Source organism: Augochlora pura, chromosome 10 (genome assembly GCF_028453695.1).
Source record: "Augochlora pura isolate Apur16 chromosome 10, APUR_v2.2.1, whole genome shotgun sequence".
Taxonomy (NCBI): Eukaryota; Metazoa; Arthropoda; class Insecta; order Hymenoptera; family Halictidae; genus Augochlora; species Augochlora pura.
Genome location: NC_135781.1, coordinates 9,115,370 through 9,138,902, shown reverse-complemented (window position 1 = coordinate 9,138,902; position 23,533 = coordinate 9,115,370). Strand labels below are relative to the sequence as shown.

The following is a 23,533-nucleotide window of genomic DNA, read 5'->3' as shown; positions in this document are numbered from 1 at the left end:
ACGTCGCGGATTATCCACTTTCGACCAGCCTCATCGTTCGTCGTTTGATGCACAGGCTGAGACGTTAAGTAAGAACGCTAAGTAAAGCTCCGCGCAGCGAGGCTTTGAGGGATGTGTCCTACACGCGTCTCCGCGCAACACTCTTAAAACTGCGCGACCCCCGGCGTCTCGGCGAAAACGCCACGGCAGGCGATGCTCATTAAATAGGAAACAGATTTTTCACGTTGAAATGAAATAACGTAAAAGTTTCAGAGTAGTCGATCTTATTTAACACTTTGACTGTTAGGGGAATATCTTAAAATATTTCGTCAAATTCTAATATATTATTTAACCAAAATTGAGAAGTTAAGTTGTACGAAATCAATTATAACATACTATGGATTGCTCTTAGACATTTTAAATTTTCTCTAAACTTTAATAAAACATGTAAACAAATTTTTGGTCAGGAACTAGGTGATTAAATAATAGTATTTATAAATATTTTTCTCGTAAAGGAATTTATTAATGATACAGTTTTTCTAATCAACATTGCCCAAGTTGCACAATTAGGAATTTCTTAAAAATTTGTTCTATAATCATTGTCTGAATAATGATTGTCGCGATTGGTTCAGAAACAGGTCACTTCATAGAAAACTTATTTACCAGTGAAAGAAGTTAACAACGAAAACACTGTTCTGTTGAAGCAACGGTCGGCGATACTTTGGAACGTTATACGCGTAAATTATCTGAGGTATCTCGCGAATTTTATTACAGAATGCAAATTGAGTCATGAATTTGCTTAACGTGTTCAGTTTTCGAAATTGGTGAAACGTTCGCTTCTTGTCCATGCTGATTATTCATCGGGCCCGAATGATTCCATTTTACCGAATTCGTTGTCATTAATCCGTTGAGTGCTGCAGGAAATTTGAGCATTTTACGTAAGTATCATTTATTTCGTTATTCAGTAAATTGCAGTAATAAAACATTACATTCGATCGCGTTCACTTGATCCCGATTATTTTTAACCAATTTAATATAGTTGATTATCGATCTCAATTATGTTAGTAGGCGCTTGGATTAAATTTAATTGAATCGTATTGAATCGACCGGGAATGTGTTTGCATTTTCTGAAGGGCGGCGTTACAACGTTGCGTAACGTAATTCAACTATTTAAGAGAAGCTAATGGAAATTACTTTCTCGGTTAAATATACCGATTTCTGTGGAAATAACGCAAAAGTGCTTAATGCGTTCAGAAGCGTACAAGCTGTGCGACCTTTTTCATCGCAAATATCGACGCAGATATTTTAGTAAATAATGTTTGTCCTAAATGTGTTTATAATACTGAACATGTAATCGCCATGACATTAACTATATTACCGAATGTTTGATTTTTATGTAAAATATAAATAATTTGTAATATATAATGTAATAGGTTTTAAATGCAAAATATGAAACATTACGATTTTAGTTAACACTTTACAATCTATTAATAATTTATTTGAATGTAAGAAAACTACGATATTTACATTATATTTAAATACCGTAATTAATAATAGATTAAATGTTATTAAGCAATTTAATGCTTTAATGCAAGCAATGCTCGTGAAAGTAACTTTTAATACACCAGTACACTTTCTTATCATACAACTGTAAGGAAGATCTTTTTAGTACTTTTTCGGTCGTCAATGATGTGATTTATGTCTTGTTTCCGCGTACACACAAGGATTTTGATGTTCGCGGGTCCCGATTACCTTTTACGGTGATAGGGAAGTTATTATGAAATCTTAGACGTTTGTGGGATAACAACTATATAACTATTTATTTTAAATAACACTTAATGCTATGCTGTACAGACGTCGGGTGGATGGTGAGTGTGCTGCGTAATGCAAAGTGTGTGTTGTTGATTTAGACTGACTAGCATGACGGCGTTTCCTTCGAAGTAGACTCGGTGTGGGTGTGGTGTTTTTAGTAAAGTGATCTGATTTGTTCATTGCGGATTTTCAATTTGAGAGTGGGAATGGTTGTCGTGTGTCATTGGCTATTGGGATAGAAAATGATGGAAAGGTAAAGGGCTGGATGGAAAAGGAAAGAAGAGAGAGTGACCGCCCAGAGTAATGGTCACTTGCAGGTATGAACCGTACCCCTGAAGCGGCGCACCCGAGGACTCTGCGTATTTCGAATTTTGACCGTAGCAGGCAATAAATCCCAGAGAAGTGCCTCGACTAAAAATGGTACATGCAAAGGAAAATCTGCGAACGCGGTAATTGTCTAACATCTGAGGTGCAGCTGTCGGTTACAAAATAATAAAAAGATAAATTTTGGAAGAAGTAATGACTTTTCGGAGAATTGCGTGCCACGGAAGGTTTTGCTTTGAACGAATGATGGATGGGTCGGTACCTGAATTTTATGTTTTCCTTGCCGCGGAACATGTCTACTTTTACGTTCTTCACAATGATGAATCTATCGCGCGTGTTATTCGTTCGTCGGAGTCAAAGATGACGATGTTTTCCAGTCATAAAGTCAAATAAGCGCTTCGGGGGTGTGTAACGATTCGCCAGGTATATCGTCTACCTGTGTTGTCGTCGCAACAAACTGGCTGACAACAAGAAGCCCGTGATCCGTGAGTTTTCGTGAATTTGCAAGCACGGCCGCGACAAGTGGCCAGAGCTCCATACGATCGACATGCAAAACGTCGCGGAGTTCAGCCCCTTCGCCGTCCAGTGAGGCGGAAGTCGTCGAGCAGGGTGGTCCGAACAAAAGCCGGGAAATAAGGGGGAAAGTTTTGTCGCAAGTCAGTGACGATCTACCAGTGGAATAATCGGCGGTGGCGTACAGGCGAGACGATACCATTTTTCCATTTGCGCCCCCTGTCTCCGTCGGTCGCGGGTCCATCCCTCCTCCGGTTCCGGTCCTCGCCCGTCCGGTCGTTCGTTCGTTCGTTCGCTCGCTCGTTCGCTCGTTCGCTCGTTCGTTTCGGTTTCATCCGTTCGGTGGAGCCGAAGCACAATTGCTTGGCCGTGCATGCCGTACAGGCGGTTCGTGAAAGTTGCATGAATGGAATGAAAGAAATGCGAACCGAGAGGGAATCGGTTGCATAGATCGGCGCGCGGTGGCAGCGGCGGCGAGGGGTTCCCCGTTCAGAATGATAGATGTCTGGATGTCTGGATAGATGGATGGATGGATGGATGGTTGGCCGACCGGCCGGCCGGTCCGGTCGGTCGGTCGGTCGGTTGAATCGATCGAGGGAGAATTTACTTGAACGCCCCGATTGGCCGTACCTCGTATCGATAATCGTCGCGATACTGCGGAGGAGTTGGGAACGGCTGCTTCGAGGTGTATCCTCGTATCCATTTTGACAACCGACGGAAAGGGTGGGGTGGGCGGTTGAATGAGGACGGGCCAAAGGGGGTGAGGTCAATGGCGCTGGGAGAAAAATGCGAGTTCGCTGACGGCCTCGGCAGCGGACCGTTCTAATTCCCGTCGATTCGCGCTGCACGGAAGCCGCGTTGTTCCTGACAGCTTACACGTATACGCGGAGATTTCAAAATAAAACCGTCAGTTGGAGAAATTTCCTGCGTACGGCCCCGGCGCGATACCATCGAGCAGACGCTCGTAAACCGTTAGTTTCAATCAACGGGGGTAAATGGTTTTCTACCCGACCCCTGCTTGTTCCATTTCTCGTCGCTCCCGCCGATACCGGGTCTCTCCTATCAAGTGAGAAACTTCTGTTCGTCGCGCCAGAGTCACGCCCCACGCTCCTGTTACATTTCGCACCACGACCCCGAAACGTTGACAATCGTAACGGCGCGCCGTTACGCAGTTAAGCACGGTTTTCGCACGGTTTTCGCACGTCGTCTACCTCGAACATAAAAATTCAGCAATATCGAAGCAATTTAGGCGATGGAACAAACGCGACGTCGCCGATGTTTTTCGCACTTGAAATCCACTTCCATTTTTATTTCAATCATCTTTGAAAAGCCCGAGACAACAAGTCAGAATATAATTTCTAAAATTGAATTATCAGTCAACTGATAAAGATAACTGAACGATTAATATGCGAGCACCGAAAATCGAGCCCTATTTCCATCAGATCAAAAGAATTGTATTATTGAAATTGAAACTAGAATGGTGAAAATCGAATATATTAAAATAAACATGTCTTCTTGCAAACTAGTGAAAATGAAAGAAAATATGAAAGGAAAATATTTGGCCTTCTAAATCTCTTATCTCGACAAAATTTGTTATTGATTAATTTGATGAAGATCTTACAATTTAAAATCGAATTATTCCAACATGTAGTTCGTACCTTTACATTACTCCTATTATAGAAGTTATAAAAGTGTTCATACAAAAATATATTGATAAACTATTTTATTGAAGTACATGTTACGTGCTATTGCAAATTAATTTAACCTTATTATTGCTATCGTTATCAGGTTTAATGTTAAGTAGCTCGAAACAATACTCAGCTCAACTATCCACCAGCGCACTGATTAGTTCCGATAATAGGAGTCAACGGGCGGCTAATTGAAGTTAAACAATTTCAATCGAAACATTCAGTTTCTTATGGCTCGGTAACGAGGTTCGTGCAACTAAAAATAAACGAAAACTTGTACACGTAAACGCGACGCGGGTAAATCAAGTATCGCTGTTTATCCTAACCGCTTTATGTTCTTTGACCAATACCATAATTGGAAATTTGTGACCATTGCCGAGGTAAATAAATGTAGCCGGTCGACTAAGCGTGCCACGGATCGTGTGTTACCGCAGTTTACGCGCGGTAAATATTAACAAATAAAATTTACTGGCTGAATCATCATCGGAAGCAGTACGCAAAGCTGTGAATTAGTCTGTTTATGATATCCGACCAGATCCGGTCATTTTACGTGTTCGCATGCCAGAGAAGACTTTATATCGCGAAAGAAGAAATCACAATTTTTCGAATCGAACTAAACTCGATCAAGACGAAACGATCCAGGCAAAACTGAATATACACCTTTCTCTTGTTACAGGCGACTTCTCGTTGCATATATTCCCCGTGGAGCTGGAGGACGATGGCACCTATCAGTGTCAGGCCTCGCCGACGAACGACGGCCAACCGGCTTTGCGCTCGAGATTCGCCAAGCTGAGCGTCCTGGTTCCGCCGCAGAAACCGAAGATCCTTCAGGGCGACTCTCTTATCACCACGGAGGACCGGAAGCTGGTGATCGAGTGCGTCAGCGTTGCTGGCAAGCCGCCTGCGGAGGTAAGATTCTCCTCTCCTCAGTTTTGAATATTGATTCGAGTGGACGATAACCAGTCCGCGTGTCGCTTTGTTCTCTTTGGGCCGCGCGAAACTCTCGTTGCGTCCGGAAAACGGAGAACCGGTTGTTTCACCGCAGATTTTTCTATAAGCCTCAAATATGTCGACGCTACAAGATATTAGTACACAGACTCGACTATCTCTGCGTATAATTTCTGGACCAATTAACGCTTTATCAAAAGACCTTCGCCGTATAGTTTCTTATCGGATACGCCAACCAGTTTTGCCCGATATTTCTCATGTCTTATACGCAGTTATCGAAAAAGTACCTTTCCCGTACATTCCGTGCATTCGTTCCACTTCCATAATGCATTTCAATGAGTTATCTGGAAACTCCGCGTTTCTCGTCGCATGTAGGTACTTACCGTCGAAACGTAGAAACATTGATTGCGCTTTTACAGCCACAAGGTTACCTCAGAATTTTATCGTTCGCAGACTAAAATATTTATCTCGCTCGGAGAGGACCGATTTAAGTGGTTATTTTAGTCTGGAACGTTCTTTTCGTCCTTCTTGATATCTTTTTTTTATTGAAACAATGCAACTTCTTGCATCATTATTTTTATAGATATTTGTTGTTTTGTCAAAAATTTTTATAGATATTTGTTATTTTGTCAAAAATATTTACAAATATTGACAGCAAAAGATAGCCAAAATAAATGGTATCAAATAGATGCTCTGTTATGGCTGTCACGATCTTGGTCATTCTATTTGTCTAAAATAGAAAGATCCTTAATCAGGATGTATTTCAATATCATAAAAACCACGAGGGGAGATAAAAATTGATAATTAAAAAATGGTATTATTTTCCAGTCGAAATATCGACTTCTGCTGTTTTCTTAACTTTAGCAGGCCGAGAAGAATAGAAAAATAATGATCTTGAATTTATTGTGTCTCGGACTATAGCGACAGATTTACATAAAAATTATACTGCTAATTTGCATGAATCAGGGTTTATTTTGGTTCCTTTTCATACTCTATGCATTATATCGTACGCTATTTTTAGCGGTCTGGTCGGGCCGCTGAAACAGCCACGTGTAACTTTATTAATTTCTCTAATCTATGAATATCCTTTTATATAAATATTTTCGAAAGTATATGAATACTAGATTAGGAAACCAATTTAACTCAGTGTATACCAGTAATTCAGTCGTTACGCTAAACTATTTTCACGCGAGCTCATTTAAATCATGCCCGGTGCAGAAATACATTCGTGTCATTAAGAGTCGTCCATGAGGTCAGGCGACAAAACGAGACGTAATTTAAGAACGGAAGCCTTTCCGTCCGACAACGCGTGCGGCCCGGCGGCCGAAATAACGCGTTAAAAGTTAAAACGCATTACGTCGAACGCGTAATTACTGCCGCGCCGAGAGCTTTGTCCTCTCGGCGCGGCGCGTTGATAAAGGGACGACGCGGTTCGTTGTCGTGTCCGAAAAATCCTGCTCAAACGGCACGGTGATGAGAAACGCGGCGGCAGCGAGCATTTACAAGAAACAGAGCTTCGTTCCGCGCTTTTTGGCCGATGTTTTGGCATTCGTCTCGAGGCGATGACAGGCCAGCCGAAACGCTTTTAAACCAGCCAGAACTGACTCGACGAAATGGCAGCTTGACCGAGTTCGGATTGCTGCAGCAGCAACGGCAGCGGCGGCGGCGGCGACGGCGGCAGCGGCAGCGGTGGTGCCGGCACAGCTTCGGTATCGCGAGGCTGGATGTTCGCGCTAGAAAGGGAAAACCGTATCTTTGAGGGTGGTTGGCGGAGGCCTGCGTGCATTGCTGGTAAAAACGCCGCAAGATAAAAGACCGACCGGCGGGAAAAAAAGAGCTCCCCACCTCAACCACTGCGCGCCGCTCCGGCCCGCTTCGATTCCCTCGTCTTTGTCTATTTACTTTGGCTCAGAGATGTTTTTGCACGCAGGTGCATGCGCGGTGGAATAGCGGCGCAACCGTAAACGGGGCCAGGCCCCTTTCAATACCCGCCTAGCCACGATGCCATTTGAATAATGGTATCATTAATCCCTTAGCAGCGAAGTGCTGCACGTACTTGACGCGCCGGTGACGCGTTATCGCGACGCCGCTTCCCACGATCGAATTATCGAATTATCGAGCGCAATGTAATTCCGAAGACACTCCGATGCGAGCCAGTAATGAGGAAACGTAGGTCGATATTGAACGGGGAAACATATTGCGGTATTCTTCCCGTCTTCCTACGCTATTAGTCTTCCGGTGGAAACGGGTCCTCGAAATGCGCCGCACCACCGGATGTGTGGAATCGGAATTCGCGGTTGACGAAAATCAAATTGTCGTTAGATTACTATAAACCCCGTTTAAGCGATTCGATAATTTGATCGGAGTTTAGCCTGTCTTTTGCCTTACTCGTCGATTTAGAATTGAGAGCAATTTCTAATAAAAGATAGTAACTAGATTATAAATTTTGTAAGTAAAATAAAAATGATAATACAAAAGTATTCTCAAATTTGTTTAGTATCTTTTCAGTTTTGTGTTCAACACAGTCCCTTCTGTTACAAAATGCGTTTTCAATAAAGCATTTTCAGGCATTTCAGTGTAATCGCCCTCGATGTTAAGTTCACCTGAGCACCTGAATACAAAAGAGGTCACATGAATATGAGTGAGTTAGAATCATAGTGGTGTTGGAACGGCAACCACCGGTAAGCGATATACCTGACGTGCCGTTACATACTACGAATCATTTAATTACATCATAACTGGAAATTTCATACATCTTCGACTCCGTTAGACGGATGACACGTGTGACAGATCCACCGAAGTGAAAACCAGAAATACAGTTACAGATCTCGCCATCGAATGATCGAATGAATACTAGAGAGATCTTCCTTACAGCCTCCTATCATCCATCATAACCCTTTGCACTCGAAGCTATTTTCATATATTTTAAACATATTTTTTGATCTCCGGTATTTCTACTTTGTATGACTTATTGCGATTTCTGCATATGAAATTGAGTTTATCAGCAAGTTCAATACTTGTTATTTTAACAATTTCTATATATAAACGAGTCTGATGCCATTAAAATTATTTTGAGAAATAATAAGCAATTTTTAGTGGCACCTCAGAGTCGCCACTCGAGTGCAAAAGGTTAAACTCCTACAGACACAGTTCTGTCTAATTAGGAAACGCTATAGTGCTCCGTCAAATTCCATTTCTAAACAAATTTAAAACTACCGAGCTGACGATTGACGAAACGCCACGAAAAACTAACAGAGTCCAATCGACAATAATGCGAATACATCAATTTGAACCATAGAACACAATACTATATAAATCGCGAATCATTTACATCAGTGTAAATAATGTGTACATAAAAGGATTCCGTGTCACTTATTACACATAGTTAAATGCTTAGCATCGTTCATTGCATGCTAAGAGAGGGCATGCCACACGAACAAATTGCTGCCTTTCCTATAGAGTGGTGTAACACACATTTTCCTCATTGTGAAATACAAGAGGTGTTATTTACTTACATGTATAGATTACTGACTGAATCTACTGCTAAGATTATTTTAATTAACTAACAATTTTAATTCACAGAATCTTCATAATTTATTTCATCATTCTCACATTTTGGCATGTGTTGATTATATTTTAAGACACAAGTTAAAATTTCTGGAAGACGACTTACGTCAATATGATTTTAATCTACTCAGTCTCATTTGTTATTGGCAACAGGAACAAATGTATTAAATCGAAGCCGTATTTGCTTAGAATTTTACCATTTTTAGTATAATATAATTGAGAAGATTAAAAGTGCTGTAGTAAGCGAACCATGCAGCAAATAATCTGTGCACAATATTGTGCAACACATTTTTAACCATCCATCCAATTTTCAGAGTAATCTTACTCTCAAGGAGTCTGAAAAAAGTTATGTGACATTTTCATTGACCGTATTTGATAGACGGTCGTGTAAAGCCATAACGCGAAGCCAGGAATCCGGTGGATAGTAATTTTATCCGCGGAGCTTATTGAATCGATGACGTAATAAAGATCCGTTCGTGGGGGATATCGATGATGCGGCGTTAATGCGGGACCGATTCGCGACACCGCGAACAATTTTGCGGCTGCCGAGCTTCCCCGCTAATTCACCATTCGTTCGGATCGCGTTGCGGACGCGATTGCATTCGTTAATACAGAAATCCGTTTTCGATCGCGCGGCGATCGTTCGGGGCGCCGCGACGCAACGCGAATACGCCTTTCGGCCTAGATAAATAACGAGTCCCGGGGATTGTCGTCGACACGGGAACCGGTGAAAAATTAATTAAATTTGTTTCGCAGCCATTCGCGTGACCTGTCCGCCGGCTTTTTAATTAAAATTACGCGAATCCCTTGATTAATGCCGTTACACGGGAACATGGATTCTCGGGCCTGCGACGGTAACCACGGTTGCGCGAAATATGCGGGCAAATATTTTGCGCCCTAATAGCCGACGGAATCGGCCGGATCGCCCTTCGCTAGCGCGGGCGTCGTTCTAAATCGGTTTGGCGATCCGCGGCGCAAGAATCGCAGAACGAAATGTACTCGCCTGTCGAACGGAATTCAATTATCACCGCCCACCGTGTGCTATCGTTTGCTCGGCCGTTCAATCGACGCCTCTCCAGTTTCATAAACATTATCGTCGCGTCCCACGGACGACAAAAAACCTGGAAACGATTATAGCGCTGGATAGGCTCTCGTTCGTTCGAACGAAACCTTTCCGCTTTACGGGATGACCGCCGCCGTTGCATGTGTGCACACATCTTGAAACTAACACGGCGCACGCTATGTCCGGAATTTCAACAAAACCGCGGCCGTCGGAAACTTGCTGCAATTCTACCGACACGGCTGGAACGCTTGCGAAATACAAATTAATTTTTTGAAGCTTGACCAAAGTTTGATAATATTCCAATGGCATAGCTCGCGCGAAGTATTCGTACTATGGGTAGTCGTTCAGTCAAACTCCGAATGAAACTGATTAACTGTTCGTTCTTCTACAGAGCTTGATTACACTACTTTTGTTTCAAACGATTTTACTAGCACCGGTAGAACCGTTTTAAACTGGTTCTCAATGTCACTTTCAAACAATCCCCGGACTAGTTTTTTATCGAACTATCGGTACATACGTTTGCGAGTGTTTGGAGAACGTAATGAACTTTTTCGAAATAAAAATAATTAAAGCTGTTCCAAGTTTTCAATCATTGCGTAGATTGTTTCGATGGCTTCAAGGTTTCTGCAAATCTGATAGGGTTGAATAGGAAAGGAAACAAAATAAGAATCACATTGTTTAGTATAAGTCTAATTTGGGTTATTTGCAAAAATCCAGAATTTTATACTAAATTTTAACATAACAAAGATCGATACCTTTTCCAAATTTTGCTTCACGCATTAGCTGTAAATGTGCTGGTGAAGCTTTAAATATTTCAAATCAATCGATCAACTAGAACCTGAGATATAATGGAAAAAGTTTCAGAAAATGAGGTTTAAAGACCTTTTAAATTTAATACCGGAACACTGCATTAAAGTAGAACTTGTTATTGCTATGAATACCTGTCGCAATTTTTATTGACGTCCGCTTTGCGACAAAAAATACCACTCTCCAAAACATGATTATTTCTTATGTGACATATGGTAGAGTTATAAGTTGTTTATTGTGTTATTTAACTGAAGTTTCAATATTAGCAGAGAAAAATTGTTAATATATACAAATTGTACACCGGAGTCGAATAAATAGAGTCAATTTATTATGAAATTGTACAAGTGACTTGCAGTATTAGAAACAATCATTTGCCACGTAGTGCATACCATATATATATATATATATATATATCAATTTGTATAATAGCTAAACTGCAAATATGGCTATCGGACATATGTAATCCTTTCGCAAGCATTTTGTAAGCCTTTTGTAAGCCTTTTTGAAACCTTTTGTAAGCCATTCTATAAGCCTTTTCATATGAAAGCATTTCACAAAAATTGAAACATACGAAAACATTTATTTCACAGCTGAAGAATTTTTCGCAATGAAACGAACATAAAAACGCCCTTAATATTTCTCCATGTAAACGTTTTCTTGCGTTTTACAAATTTATTAATACCATAAATGCGTAAAGATCCCCAGTCTAATAATACCTGTCCACCCCACCACGAACGGTACAGACCGATGACATTTAGGTGCTCGGACTAGGGTGAACAGCTATTATTGTGGTTATCGATGTATCTCAGATTTTTTCTTCCGAAAAATAGGCCATTCTAATTTATTATTCTCTGCAGAATCTAGCATCTGCTCCCAAACTTTTATAATTCTATTTCTCGTAGGAACGTTTTTTGCATTATTAGCTACTGTTAAAAATATTACTTGTGCGATTAGATATTATTGCTACTAATGATTTTACATAGAATAATATGATATATTATTTTATTATAATATATAAAATATAAATATAAATTCTAGAATAATAATATTTATGTCAATTATTAAATATTGATTCATATGAATACGATTTTCAATGAAAAATTCAACAATTGTGTCGATCTACTTAAATTTCACAAAAAATTGTCAAATGAAAGGATATTGACGTAATTGATGACATTTTCATACAAATACAAAATCGTGTTCACGTAATAGAATAATAATTATTAGATATACAAAGTAGCGATCGATTGTGGAAAACAGTTCTTACTTCTGCACAAAGAGCTGTATCTCCTCGTGGTACAGACCTCCCACCCCCACGAAAATTCTAAGGTTTAAGAAATTGATTTACAGAAGTCTTTTCAGTGAATGCACACGTCCTTAAGTAATTCGCAATAAAAATTTAGTAGTCGCAAAATGAAATTGTAGCGCAGTTAGATCGTCAGTCCATCGCACTGCCCGAATTCTCGCGAGTAATCAGTGAAGTATTCGAAATATTCGCGACATTCGAAACATTCGAAATATACATCTCCAATTACCAACCCGAATAATACGATACTCATCCGCGTAGCAACCGCAACTCGACAAAATATTTCGAAAACATTCGGTCTTCACATCGGCGTTCGCATCGTGCCCCCCCCCCCCCCCCCCCTCTCTGTTACACTTGAGGCGAGGGATTTGTTTACGAGTTTTCGGTGACAACAGTATAAACTCGCCCGCGCGCTGCTATATAAAAACGAGCCTGGAAAAGGAACGAGAGACGGCCGGGAAGAAGAGAAAGAGAGATCGTTGTAACTTGCAGGTAGGAGAAGCGGATGGTTTCACGAACGAGCCGTTACAGTGATACGCACAATATCCTGCAAACTATAGCCAGCGGGTTTATTCCCGCTCACACCCAAAATCCCGACCGCGGGTTGCGAGTCGAGAAAAATATCATCGACGGGCATACGCTGCGTCGAAAGATAGTTACACACTAGTTTATGTTGCTCCAAAAAACAAATTCCCTGCGCAAACACACACGGAAGAAAAAAAACACACAGAGAGACGCACACGCGCGAAACAGAACGTGTGAAAGCGGAGGAGAAAGGGAGCGAGCGAGAGAGGGAGGCAGAGAGAGAGAGAGAGAGGGAGAGAGAGAGGGAGCGAAGGAGAACAAAAAGGAGAACGAGAGAGGGTGTAATCGCCGGGCGAGCAGCATTCCGATCCGTTGTAATTCGTCGATTACGCGCGTTCGCGGTCTTCGCCCGCGCGGCTCGCCGAAATAATCGTGGAAAAAACCCGCAAAACTCCGGCCATTGTTCGGCGGCCGTTGAAAGCTTTCGGCGGCGGTACACAAACGGCTGCGGATTGATCCGCGCGCGCGCGCCGGGCCGCGCCGCGCGTGTGCACGCCACACTTTCAATTTTTCAAAAATGTACCCTGTTACCGCACGGAATTGTCTCGGATCGCGGAAACGTTCCCGAATCGAATCGCCGCCGGTCAGAAACGCTGCTGTTTGGCTATCAATGAAACGCCTAGAACTCCGTCGAGCTATGAACGCGCCAATTATCACGCTGCTTGTCCAGCTGAATAAGCATATTTCGTAACGCGAGCTTGGACTGTTGTTCTCTAATAAAACCCAAACAATGGATTGGATATCGGCGAACGGTTCACGACGAGGCTCGGGGCGTCGAAGACGGCTCGCAACAAAAAAAAAAAACGAGCAACCGTTTAACTGCGATCGGACCGTCGCGTCGCGATGGAAATAATAGTGTTTCGACAGTAATAGAGGGCGCAGGAATTGATTGCGCTGTGATCGCGGCCGATCGCGGGCCCCGAGGCGGTGGATGTTACAATTACGCGCGGAGCACAATCGACGCGAGAACGGAGGTCCGGGCTCGGACAACGCGCGAAATTGCCAAATTTACTGCGACTTTGCATTTGCCCCGATGTCCAGCCAGCGAGATTATTTTCGTGCAAAACATCGACGAAGTAATCATAGTTTTTACATGATTAAGCAACTTTTGACAGAGGTATGTATCTGCCATCGATAATTAACGTAATAAACTATCTATATTGAAATCGGTTTTTTGCATAGCTTGATGTCTTCGATACAATAAATAAAACATAGCATTGGGAAAAGTTACAAGCCAACCTATTCGAATGAATGTATTTGCTGGAAAAACTTGTAAAATGTTGAATTTTAAGTATGTAGTCGACACGGCGAAGAGGATCGCACGGCCTTTAAAGCGGCTCGAAGTTATTACGCAAATTGTGAAATAATTTTTGCTACCGAGATTTATGAGATGCACCCTTCCTGTCGAATATCGGCATTGTTCTTTTCGGGACACGCAACGGGGCAGAAACCGAAATTGCTGCATTCACGGTGTCCTGGTTATCTTTTCGTAAATCGACGTCGGCCAACATCGCTCGTCTCCACGGTTCTCATGTGACCGCGCGGCCTTACGGAACACGCGGCACCAACCGATACGTATCTGCGAATAATTGCACGTCCTGTGTCCGGAACAGGCTTGTGAATTATTTTATACCTCTGGGCTAGCGTAATAGGTTTCTCTGCAATTGCAATGGAATTCGAGTCCACGGGCAAGAGACGGAGAGAAGCAAGAACGGAGAAAAAGGGAACCGACGCGAGAACGACAAATGGTTTAAGGGAAAAGAAAGAGGCGAAAGGAGAGGTAGTTTCCTGGCCGAAGATGATCGCGCAGTAATTAGAACAACCCGCGTATAATGATGCGGGTACGATAGCCGCTCCGCGGAGCCGGTCGTTTTAGATACGATCCTCTCTTGGCACGCTAAAGCGTCGAATTGACGGGCTTGATAGCGATACGGGTAATTGCGTTTCATTTAAATGAATTTAATATATTCCGCGCGACGCTGTGCGGCGAGTGTGCCGCGTTACGCAACGTCACGCCGCGCGGTTTCCATCGGCCGCAACGACGACGGCCGAAGCGTCGTATTCACCTGTTTCAATGCGTCCCGACCGATTTGCCTCGAAAATGCCCACAGCTTCCTCTACGGTTCACCGGAAATTCCTCGACTTTTCATCGAGCCTAGAGCACTTTATCAGCTAGTAGATTCGGTCCCGATATCTCGCTTCCGCCCCTACTTCCCCGCGTGTCGATCGCTATTCAACATTGCGGTCGAAAAAACTAGACAAACCTAGAATGACTCGCGATGAGCAAACTACTAACGAAAACGGAGCAGATCGCATTTGACGCACTTATTTCACTTTTCACAGGATTTTCTCTACTTTAAGTGTATATTTTAGTGTAAGATACATTTTTGTTTAATGTTCTTCGCATTTTTTTTCGAAGAAACTATAACACCTTCTGCTATATAACACTTAAGTATTATTTTAAATAATCTATTACTCATAATGTAACAGTAGTAAATACTATATGTATGTTTAAATACAAATTTTTTTGTCCAATATGTACTGTGTACAGAGTAAAACCATAAGCACAGTTTCATTAGAATGTTTGGAATAATCAAACTATTAAATGTATAATTCATAATTTTAATACCTAAAGAAAATGCAATGTATTTATTGCATGAAATAGAACTATAACCGAAATACATAATTGAAATTCAGAACTGAAAAATAGCAGTTATAGAACTGTAGTTATGCATTTTTTGGGAAAGATATATAGATGAAACATAAAATAGTGAAAAATTAGAAGAAACCAATTACGTAGATTTATTAATTACAGCTTGTTAAAATTATTTAAGAGAGAAACAGAATTACACTTTGGCTTCTACGTTTCGGAAAGTATGCAGACAATTTTTATTTTTTTTTTTGCTATTTTCATTTTTCTTTTCATTTTTAATAATAACAGTTATGAGATCTTTTCAGTTTTTCCTAGCTGGTTCAATCATAACTTAAATAGTGCAATTGGTAATCGTTATTTTCAGAACTTTATCCATCCTACGTACGAGAGAGGGAGAAAGAGAGGGAGACTTCTCTGGAGACAAAATGTAATTTGAAATCTGCCGGATATCCTTGTTCCTCAGCGAGCGCATTAATTTTCTGACCGTGTAATAAGTTGAAAATATGATCTGAGGAGCCGTACGTCTTCCGCAGTATCGATCACGTCCTACTCCTTTTATAATTTACGTTACAACTTAACGAAAATCCCCCTGTTTCTCCGGCTAAACGACTGACATGAGTTCCTCGATAAGCGTTTCATTATATAAGGGCTGGCGGCTGAGAGAGTTTCGCCGGGGATAAATCGTTAGAAGTTTCGCGAATTTCGCCCCAGGTGACTTTTGACATTTTTTCCCCTTCCTACATCGAACTCGTCAAAAACTCTGACGCGACCGAGATGAAAATTTATGCGCGACTGTGTGAGCCACCCTCCCCGATCTGGTCCGCGTAGCCTTTGCCATAAATTAGTTAACCGAGCAGGGAATCCGATGTTCCTAATAGGCTACACTTTTATTCGCGCATCGATCCTCAACAGATAATGTAAAAGTACCTATTAATGAGCGTTTTTCAGGGGATATAAAATTATCTTTGATTTTATTACAACTTAAAAATTTATAATATTGTTCGATAAATTGACATTTCTAGGTAACGTAATGGACTTATTATATTATTATGTCTTTTAATTTTAACTTTAGCACAATTTTAATATTATATGATATAACAACTGCATGTATCCATAAATCGGGATGATGAAAAAACTCAAGCATACAATATGGAATAATATGTTCTTGCTTCCAAACAACTGTACTCGAATAAACATTTTCCTTTTCAGTTAATTCTGACACAACAGTATTTGTGTGAGCGAATTTATAAAGAAGAATGTTCAAAAATATGAATAATAATATTACATCTATCTTCATATATGTTCTATCTATTTTTTATTTTATTATCTGTGCTAGCGTCTTAAATAGGGATAACAATTGATGGGTGTTTCATAATAGATACTTTTACTTTACCGAGAAGATTCAAAGTTCAAGCCACCACTTTTCACCGTACAATCTGAGAATTAATATTAAACAGCGGTCAGAAGTTGCTCCTTAGTTCCCGTATCGGCTTATCGCAATACCAGTGCGGTTTCAATTATTGCTCGGCGTCTGCGACTTTTTCAATCCCACTTGGACCCTTCGCGGATAGTTCTTCTTTCTCCTCCAACCGCCTCCTGCCGTTCGTTCCCCTCATAACTTCCTGGTTCCGCAACTTTCTTTCATATTGTTGCGGAAACTTGCCGCGAAACACTAGCAAGTTTGCTCGAAATAAAATTTTAATATCGTTGTCGCGCTCTTAATTCTATTACGGGGGATCAAAGGGAACGTTTTCCGCCGGTCTACGCCCGTCCATGCAAATAGTACGAATTTTAAGAATAAGAAACACTCGGCATGAACTCCTGCATACATTTATAAGACGGAACGTTCCGTCGTCGCGGGGCTTTATTAAAATGAACTCTCCAGCACGAGGCGGGTAATAAGAATTAGTCGCATGAGCATTAAATGAATCTGATTCGTATAATCGTAGAAACGAAACAATTGCTGCTGCCTGAGAACTTTCATTCAGCATTAGAATGTCGCGGAAATTATCATTTCAGCTTATGGACAGATATTTAAAGATAATAATGTGAATATTTTCGCAGCGAAGTCTTCTTAGTATATAATACTTTTCTAAAAACTATAAGAAACGCGGTATCATTATTATTATAATAATAGTCGTTAAAATTAATAGACATACATCGTAATTAACAATAAAAGTACCGATCTGTAAACATGAATAATTTGTATTGTTTTATGACACACCTATCAAGTATCATAAAAATACCACATCGAGATAATTAATGAAGTTATTTCAGTTGATTTTGAAATTCTAGTGTTAAAGTAACTAATAATTTAAATACTATCAAAGTTGTTGTATAATTTAATGTTTACAGATTTTGTACCCGCATGAATCCTAGTATGGATCATTATAGTTGCACCTCCATTTAAATTTATACTAATAAATTTAAGGATCTAAATAAACTTTTATGCTCTTATTCGAATTTCTTATTCAAATATTCATTGGCTCATTGGAAACTCAAGCATTATGAAATGGAGCAAATTGAGTACAGTGTCAGTCACATAAGAGTGACACTAAAAAATACTTTGCCAGCAAATAATCTATTTCCGAATAAATCTCTCGAGCGTCCACATTCGAGCGCGTTATCTTCCAGTCGAAATAAAATCCCCCGAATAAGTGTTGAGAAAAATTTAGTAATTCGGAACGACTTGTTAGATTTCCCTCCTTACACGTGTACGTTATTGGCTGCAATGAAGTAGCACGACAAACCGCCTCACAGGAGCGTGCACAGCAAGCAACAATCAGGTTGCGGCGCGGCGATCCGACGCATACGGGGCGCATAAAACGAAAAGCCAGGGAGGAGAGCGGGTCGGCCGCGATTTCCCGAGGGTGGGACGGACGGGCGACACAATTTTTTATTGCCCTCGTCCCAGCTCGAGCGTAATGCATTTTTACAATAATCCAAAGAAATCTCTGAGTGCTTCGCCGGGACGACAGGGCGACGTTCGGCGTGCTCGCTCGCGCGCGCGCCCGCGCGGGCGCACGGGTTGAATCCTCGGGAAAAGCGTATTGGTCGCGAAGCTGGTGGCGCGTACCGCACACGTAAATATGTACACACACGGGATCCACGAGAGAAACCCACGACGCTTCGCTCCCCGACAGAGTTCTTATGCAGCTTTTATGCGACACAAGCGGAACCTTTTCTACGGTTTCACGACGCTTGTGCTCGCGCTCGCGCTCGCGCTCATGCTCGCGAATGTCAAGTGCATGCAGTCTCGTTCCACAGCCAGGAACCGTACCACGCGTCATATCCGACCGGGCGAGGACGGTAATTATAACGGTGTAACACATACGACGCTCGATATCGCCCGGCCAACGGCAGATAATTAATTTTATTAGGAGGACGAATAGTCGTTTTTAGCGGCACCAGCCGGCTCTCCCTCTCTCTCTCTCTCTGCGTCCCTTTGTCGTTCCCGCGCATGATTCGTATCTAATGAAACCTGATGGGATTCATTCATTCGCTCGGCCGCAGACTAGGCAAAGCTGACGCCCGCTCTCCATAGCGGGTTCTGTTATATTTACGACTGCTTAATGAGGTAACGCGCGGTGCGCTTGCTCGCGCACGTACGCGCGAGAGGGAAAAAATACGACGCCTCGGTAAACGAGCTCTCACCGGGCCGTTAGAGCGCTCGCCGGGAAATCCGGGGGAAAAACGTGTGGAAATCCGACAGCGGTCGGGAATCGAGTGGTAGTCGCGCGTCTGCGTGTTACCGTAAAAATATCTGACAAGCCGTCCGGAGCGGAGTGTCTGGAATTTGTCAAGTCGAAAAACAAATCGGAAAGTTGCGGCCCGCCGTCGGAGATCGTCGAGACGCGGCCGTGGAATCGAGGCAGCTTGTTAGTGAACGTCGAGGTGGCGGCAATTTATTCGATCGAATTATTCGACGGGGGCGCAATTAAACGCAAACCCCCCTCTCGCGGCGCGCCCGGCAAAAGGAAATTCGTCTTCCGCTCGATATCCGATTCCTCCGATTTCTTCCCGCCATTTTACAGCTTGATTCTCTCGACACGAACACGCCCTGTCGATCAGCTACGTTAACTACTTCGCAATCGCTGGCTACGGATCGCGGATTTATGATCGAATGTTTCGATTTCATTCGCGGCTGCCATAGCTTTGCATCGACTGCAGAAGTTATTAAAAATGATGTCAAACATTTCATTAAATGCGAAATTGCTAGTATACTGTAGCTGAACAACTTTTCTCGTTTAGTAGTGCATAGTTTCCATGAAAAATGTAAAAGTTTATAAATTATAGTATTCTCTTGATTTCTATGAGTATAGTACAAAAATAGCTGTCTCTTAAACAGACAACTCTTGGTGATAAATATTTGACCAAGGGCAATAGTTACGAATTAATTTAATAAAGCGAGATCGCTTGCAGCTTAAACGCTACGGCATAAGTATAAAATTCTTGGCAGCTTTAAATTGGATATATATTGGATAAATATGATAAACACTGATTTATTCCATTAATAATTTACTTAAGTTATAAATGATATACAAGCGTTAAATGCTCCCGATGTTTCTGCTAACACGCGTTTCACCTATTCGTTTTTGTAATAAACGGATAAAATCCACAGTCTGTCGCGAGCGGTCATTTCAATCATCCGCAAATTTATATTCGAATATAGCAAACAATATTTCAACGAAATATTCTCATTTTCACAGTCTTCTGCATAAAATCTCGTTTCACGGTATCGGACAAATTATCAACAAAACTGATCTTTATTCGAATTTTATGCACGTCCAAATCGTCACTGAATGTCAACCCGTCGCGAGATATCTCGCTCATGGTCGCGTCGGGGTTAATACAGGAGCAGCAGCTTATATCCGGTCGGCGCAAATAATTCAGAACAGGGAGAACATATTCGCGAATCTGGCAGCAAATTATACAGCTGCGACGAATGCCGACGATCGGATTCGCAGCTAATAATTTCCCGGGGGTATCCTCGTACAAATATAGCAGATCGGGTAGCGGAGTAAAAGGCAGATGTTCCTTTTACTTGTCCGTTCTGTATAATTACCAATTGCCGGCTGGGAATAGAAAGCACAGTAATCGAACAGGAATGGGCGCCTCTGTCGAAATCGCTGACTGCTTTCGTTTCCCAATTATCTGGTGTACAGTGTACAAACGAATAATTAAAATTTCAGGTTTACTTTATAATAAAATGAAACTTTTGTGTTCGTGCTAATCGCCGTTGCTTTATCTAAAATTGAAGCCACCTTTCAGGCAACGGAGAATTCCATTTCCAAAAAATGTGTCTTCGGGTAATTCCTCGCGTTTTCTGGTTCCCTGAGCAACGAGGTGCGACGCGACGCGATGGCGCCTCGTTTCACGAAATTATCGATATTTCGCGCGACCCGAGCCCGCTGCGAAACAGGACCAACCCCCAACGATCTTAACGACTGTCCCTTCGCCCGTGCTCCTCTTTCTCGGTTCTTAATTAATTCCATAAAAGGCAATAAAGCAGCCGTTAACGAACCGACGCGGGAACATTAAACAAGATTAGCCGCTTACGTGGAATTATAAAAATATAAGAGCGTAAGGGGGAAGCTCCTCTGGAAATAAACGCGCGGGGCGCCAAGGTTACGCGGAGACGTTAAGCTCGCGGGGAAGAGCGTGAAACGATCGGTTGACGTTCCCGACGATATTTAGGCCGTAAAAAACCGTTCGACGGAAGAATCGAGGCTCGCACGTTCACGGTGCATTTATTTAGGGTGGGACAGATCGATCGGACAGCACCGGCTTCGAGGCTTGTAATCGCGGTTACGCGCGTGCCGAGCCCTAGCCGAGCGGAGCGGAGCTTCCTCTCTTACCTCGATCGAGAAGACAGATAAAATATCAGCGCGGCCGGTTCGCTCGCCGTAATCGCGAATGGTACCGCATCACGGATCCGCGGAACTTCTAATTAGAACGGACGGGATCGATTCCTCGTGAACCGCCGAGAAAAGCGACGATAAACAGTGCTCGTATTCCGCCGACGTGCCCACCGCAATTCGAAAGAGCTTCGCAGAACCGTAAACCTTGTATCCGCGTTAAACTGCCGACGGTGTTTGACCCGGTGCGGCGTTGTTTCGATGCTCCCGGGAATTCATAAATGGGGGGGTAGGTTTTAATACAGCCACCCCCCGTGCCCGCCCCCTCGCCCTCATCCGCGCTGTTTCTGCATAACACGATTTCCCTCTTCGCTAAACTAGACGCGAACTTCACTTAATTTCGTTCTTTTTGCCGCAGCGCGAGTGTCGCTTGCGATTAACTGCGGGAAACAGTTCGTACGCTCCCTCGGAAAATATCGGATCGTTTCGTTTATTGGCGGGTTCGATGTATTTTTGAATAGCGCTTCACCTACGAGCGAGTATTCGATATTACAATGTACATCTCGACCTTTTGCACTCGAGGCAGTTTACCGACAGAAGGTTCAGAAAAATATAATGCGTCAGACCGTGAATATTGTAAGCCTGAGTTGGGGATAAGCGAAAACAAACAGTGACGAAAAAGGAACTTGAAAATAGTATCGTTATATCTTGCAACGCGAAAACATTAAACCAAGATAAATAAATTGAGGAATTAAACGAATTGGATAGTGAGGCAACACGAACGATATAATGGTCAAAAAGGGTATAAATTTAAAAGTAGACCAAATCCATGGTGGACAAGTGGGACTGGAAATATGAGAAAAGAAATGTTTAAGTTGAAACGAATTTGACGGAGAAAAGGAAAAGGGCCTGAAATTATTCTGATGATCAAAAAATTCAAAAAATCAGGGAAATGTTTTACAGAATTACAGAGACGCCGTTTGAAACAGAATGATAGAGGAAACTTTGGTGTACCAAAATATGTTTTTACAAATGCTTAACTAAAAACTGAGTAAAAATTGCATAAAATCGATCCCATAGAAAGTAGAGAAGAATTTCAGTTATCCGGACTAATCAGGGGAACATAGATGTTTGCATAACAGATCAATCTTCAATAATTTAAAATTGAACATCACAGGACAGTTTAAATAATAAAGAAACCGGAGATTCGGGAAATCAATGTATAATCCGTACAACCTGTTCAAAGTACTTATTTTTGTATGAAATCAATAGATGATCCAACAATTTCCCGACATTTAAAATTCTTTTCACACATTCGCCGCACCGTGATGAAATAAAAATTCTTTGTTCACCCCCAGTTTCAGTAAATTGGTTCTCAAACAATTGCGTTCACATAAATATTCGTAATTACGAATCCCAGTAACAATTTCGTAGAACCGAAATTACCTTGTAAAATGAATAAACTGATGAAGACTGTTCGTATCCGCGGCACCGAAAAAAGAATTCATTTATTTCCGTCGGACGTGAAGACTGCGAGCGATTGGCAACGAACCAACACACACCCTTGCGCAGCCATACTCGCGAAGCTTGGCGCCGCATAGATGAAGCGATGACAGGGGAACTCTAGCCCGGATCCCCAATAAATTTCACTTACAATTTTTAAACTATGTCATTAGACTTTCACGGATTTCCGGAGAATGGAAGCATACTATTGTTGACGGTAGCGACAATAGACGCATCGAACGGCAATATCTCAGACTGGCAAGCGAAGGATAAAGACAGGGAAACCAGTCGGAAAACAAGGGATCCCGGGAGAGACACCGGCCGAGTCCGGACGAACAAAAGCGGAGTTAATACAGTGCTCCCAATGAACAGTTCTATTATTTTCCGGGATGTCCAGAAGGAGTCGAAGATCCATCAGCACGATTGCCACCCTCGCAATCGCCGACGAAGCTGGAATTAAGTCGACGAACGTTCTCGAGGCGGTCCCAGGGTGTGGGTTCGCAGAGAGTACGTATATTTTCACCGAGTCAAGGTGCAAGTAAAGTTCTTCCTTGGCAAAAGGGAGGTCGGTCGGTCGGTCGGTCGGTCGGGTGGTCGGGCGGGCGGGCGGGCGCGCGGCCGCTCATCGAATATTCATCGGGGCGAGGAAAAGAAATTTCAAAGGCAGTCCGCCCGGACCCGAGAAACATTTCTTTCTTTTCCTTTCCGCGGCTCCCTACTTCCTCGCAGATGCGGCTGGCCCCGGCCCCGGACAACTTCTTGAACGTAATCACCGCGCGTTTATTAAAATTACAACGCGCGCTGACGTATATACGCGTCCCGGCGAGTATCGTAAATAGTGCTCGAGCGCGGCGAGCTGAGACTCGCAGTGATATGAGAGTGCAGAAGCACTGATGCAGCATGCCTAATTATAGACGATACGATCGA

The 23,533-nt window shown here is 42.4% G+C and overlaps 1 protein-coding gene across 2 annotated transcripts in view; it reads left to right on the top strand.

Annotated features, from left to right (window-relative positions):
• Nucleotides 1–23,533, top strand: part of LOC144475868 (irregular chiasm C-roughest protein) — a 226,682-nt gene that overhangs the window by 185,023 nt on the left and 18,126 nt on the right. For both annotated transcript variants that reach the window (XM_078192215.1, XM_078192214.1), the window contains exon 4: nucleotides 4,993–5,225. In XM_078192215.1, the coding sequence (XP_078048341.1) occupies nucleotides 4,993–5,225 (233 nt within the window). The remainder of the gene's footprint in view (nucleotides 1–4,992; nucleotides 5,226–23,533) is intronic.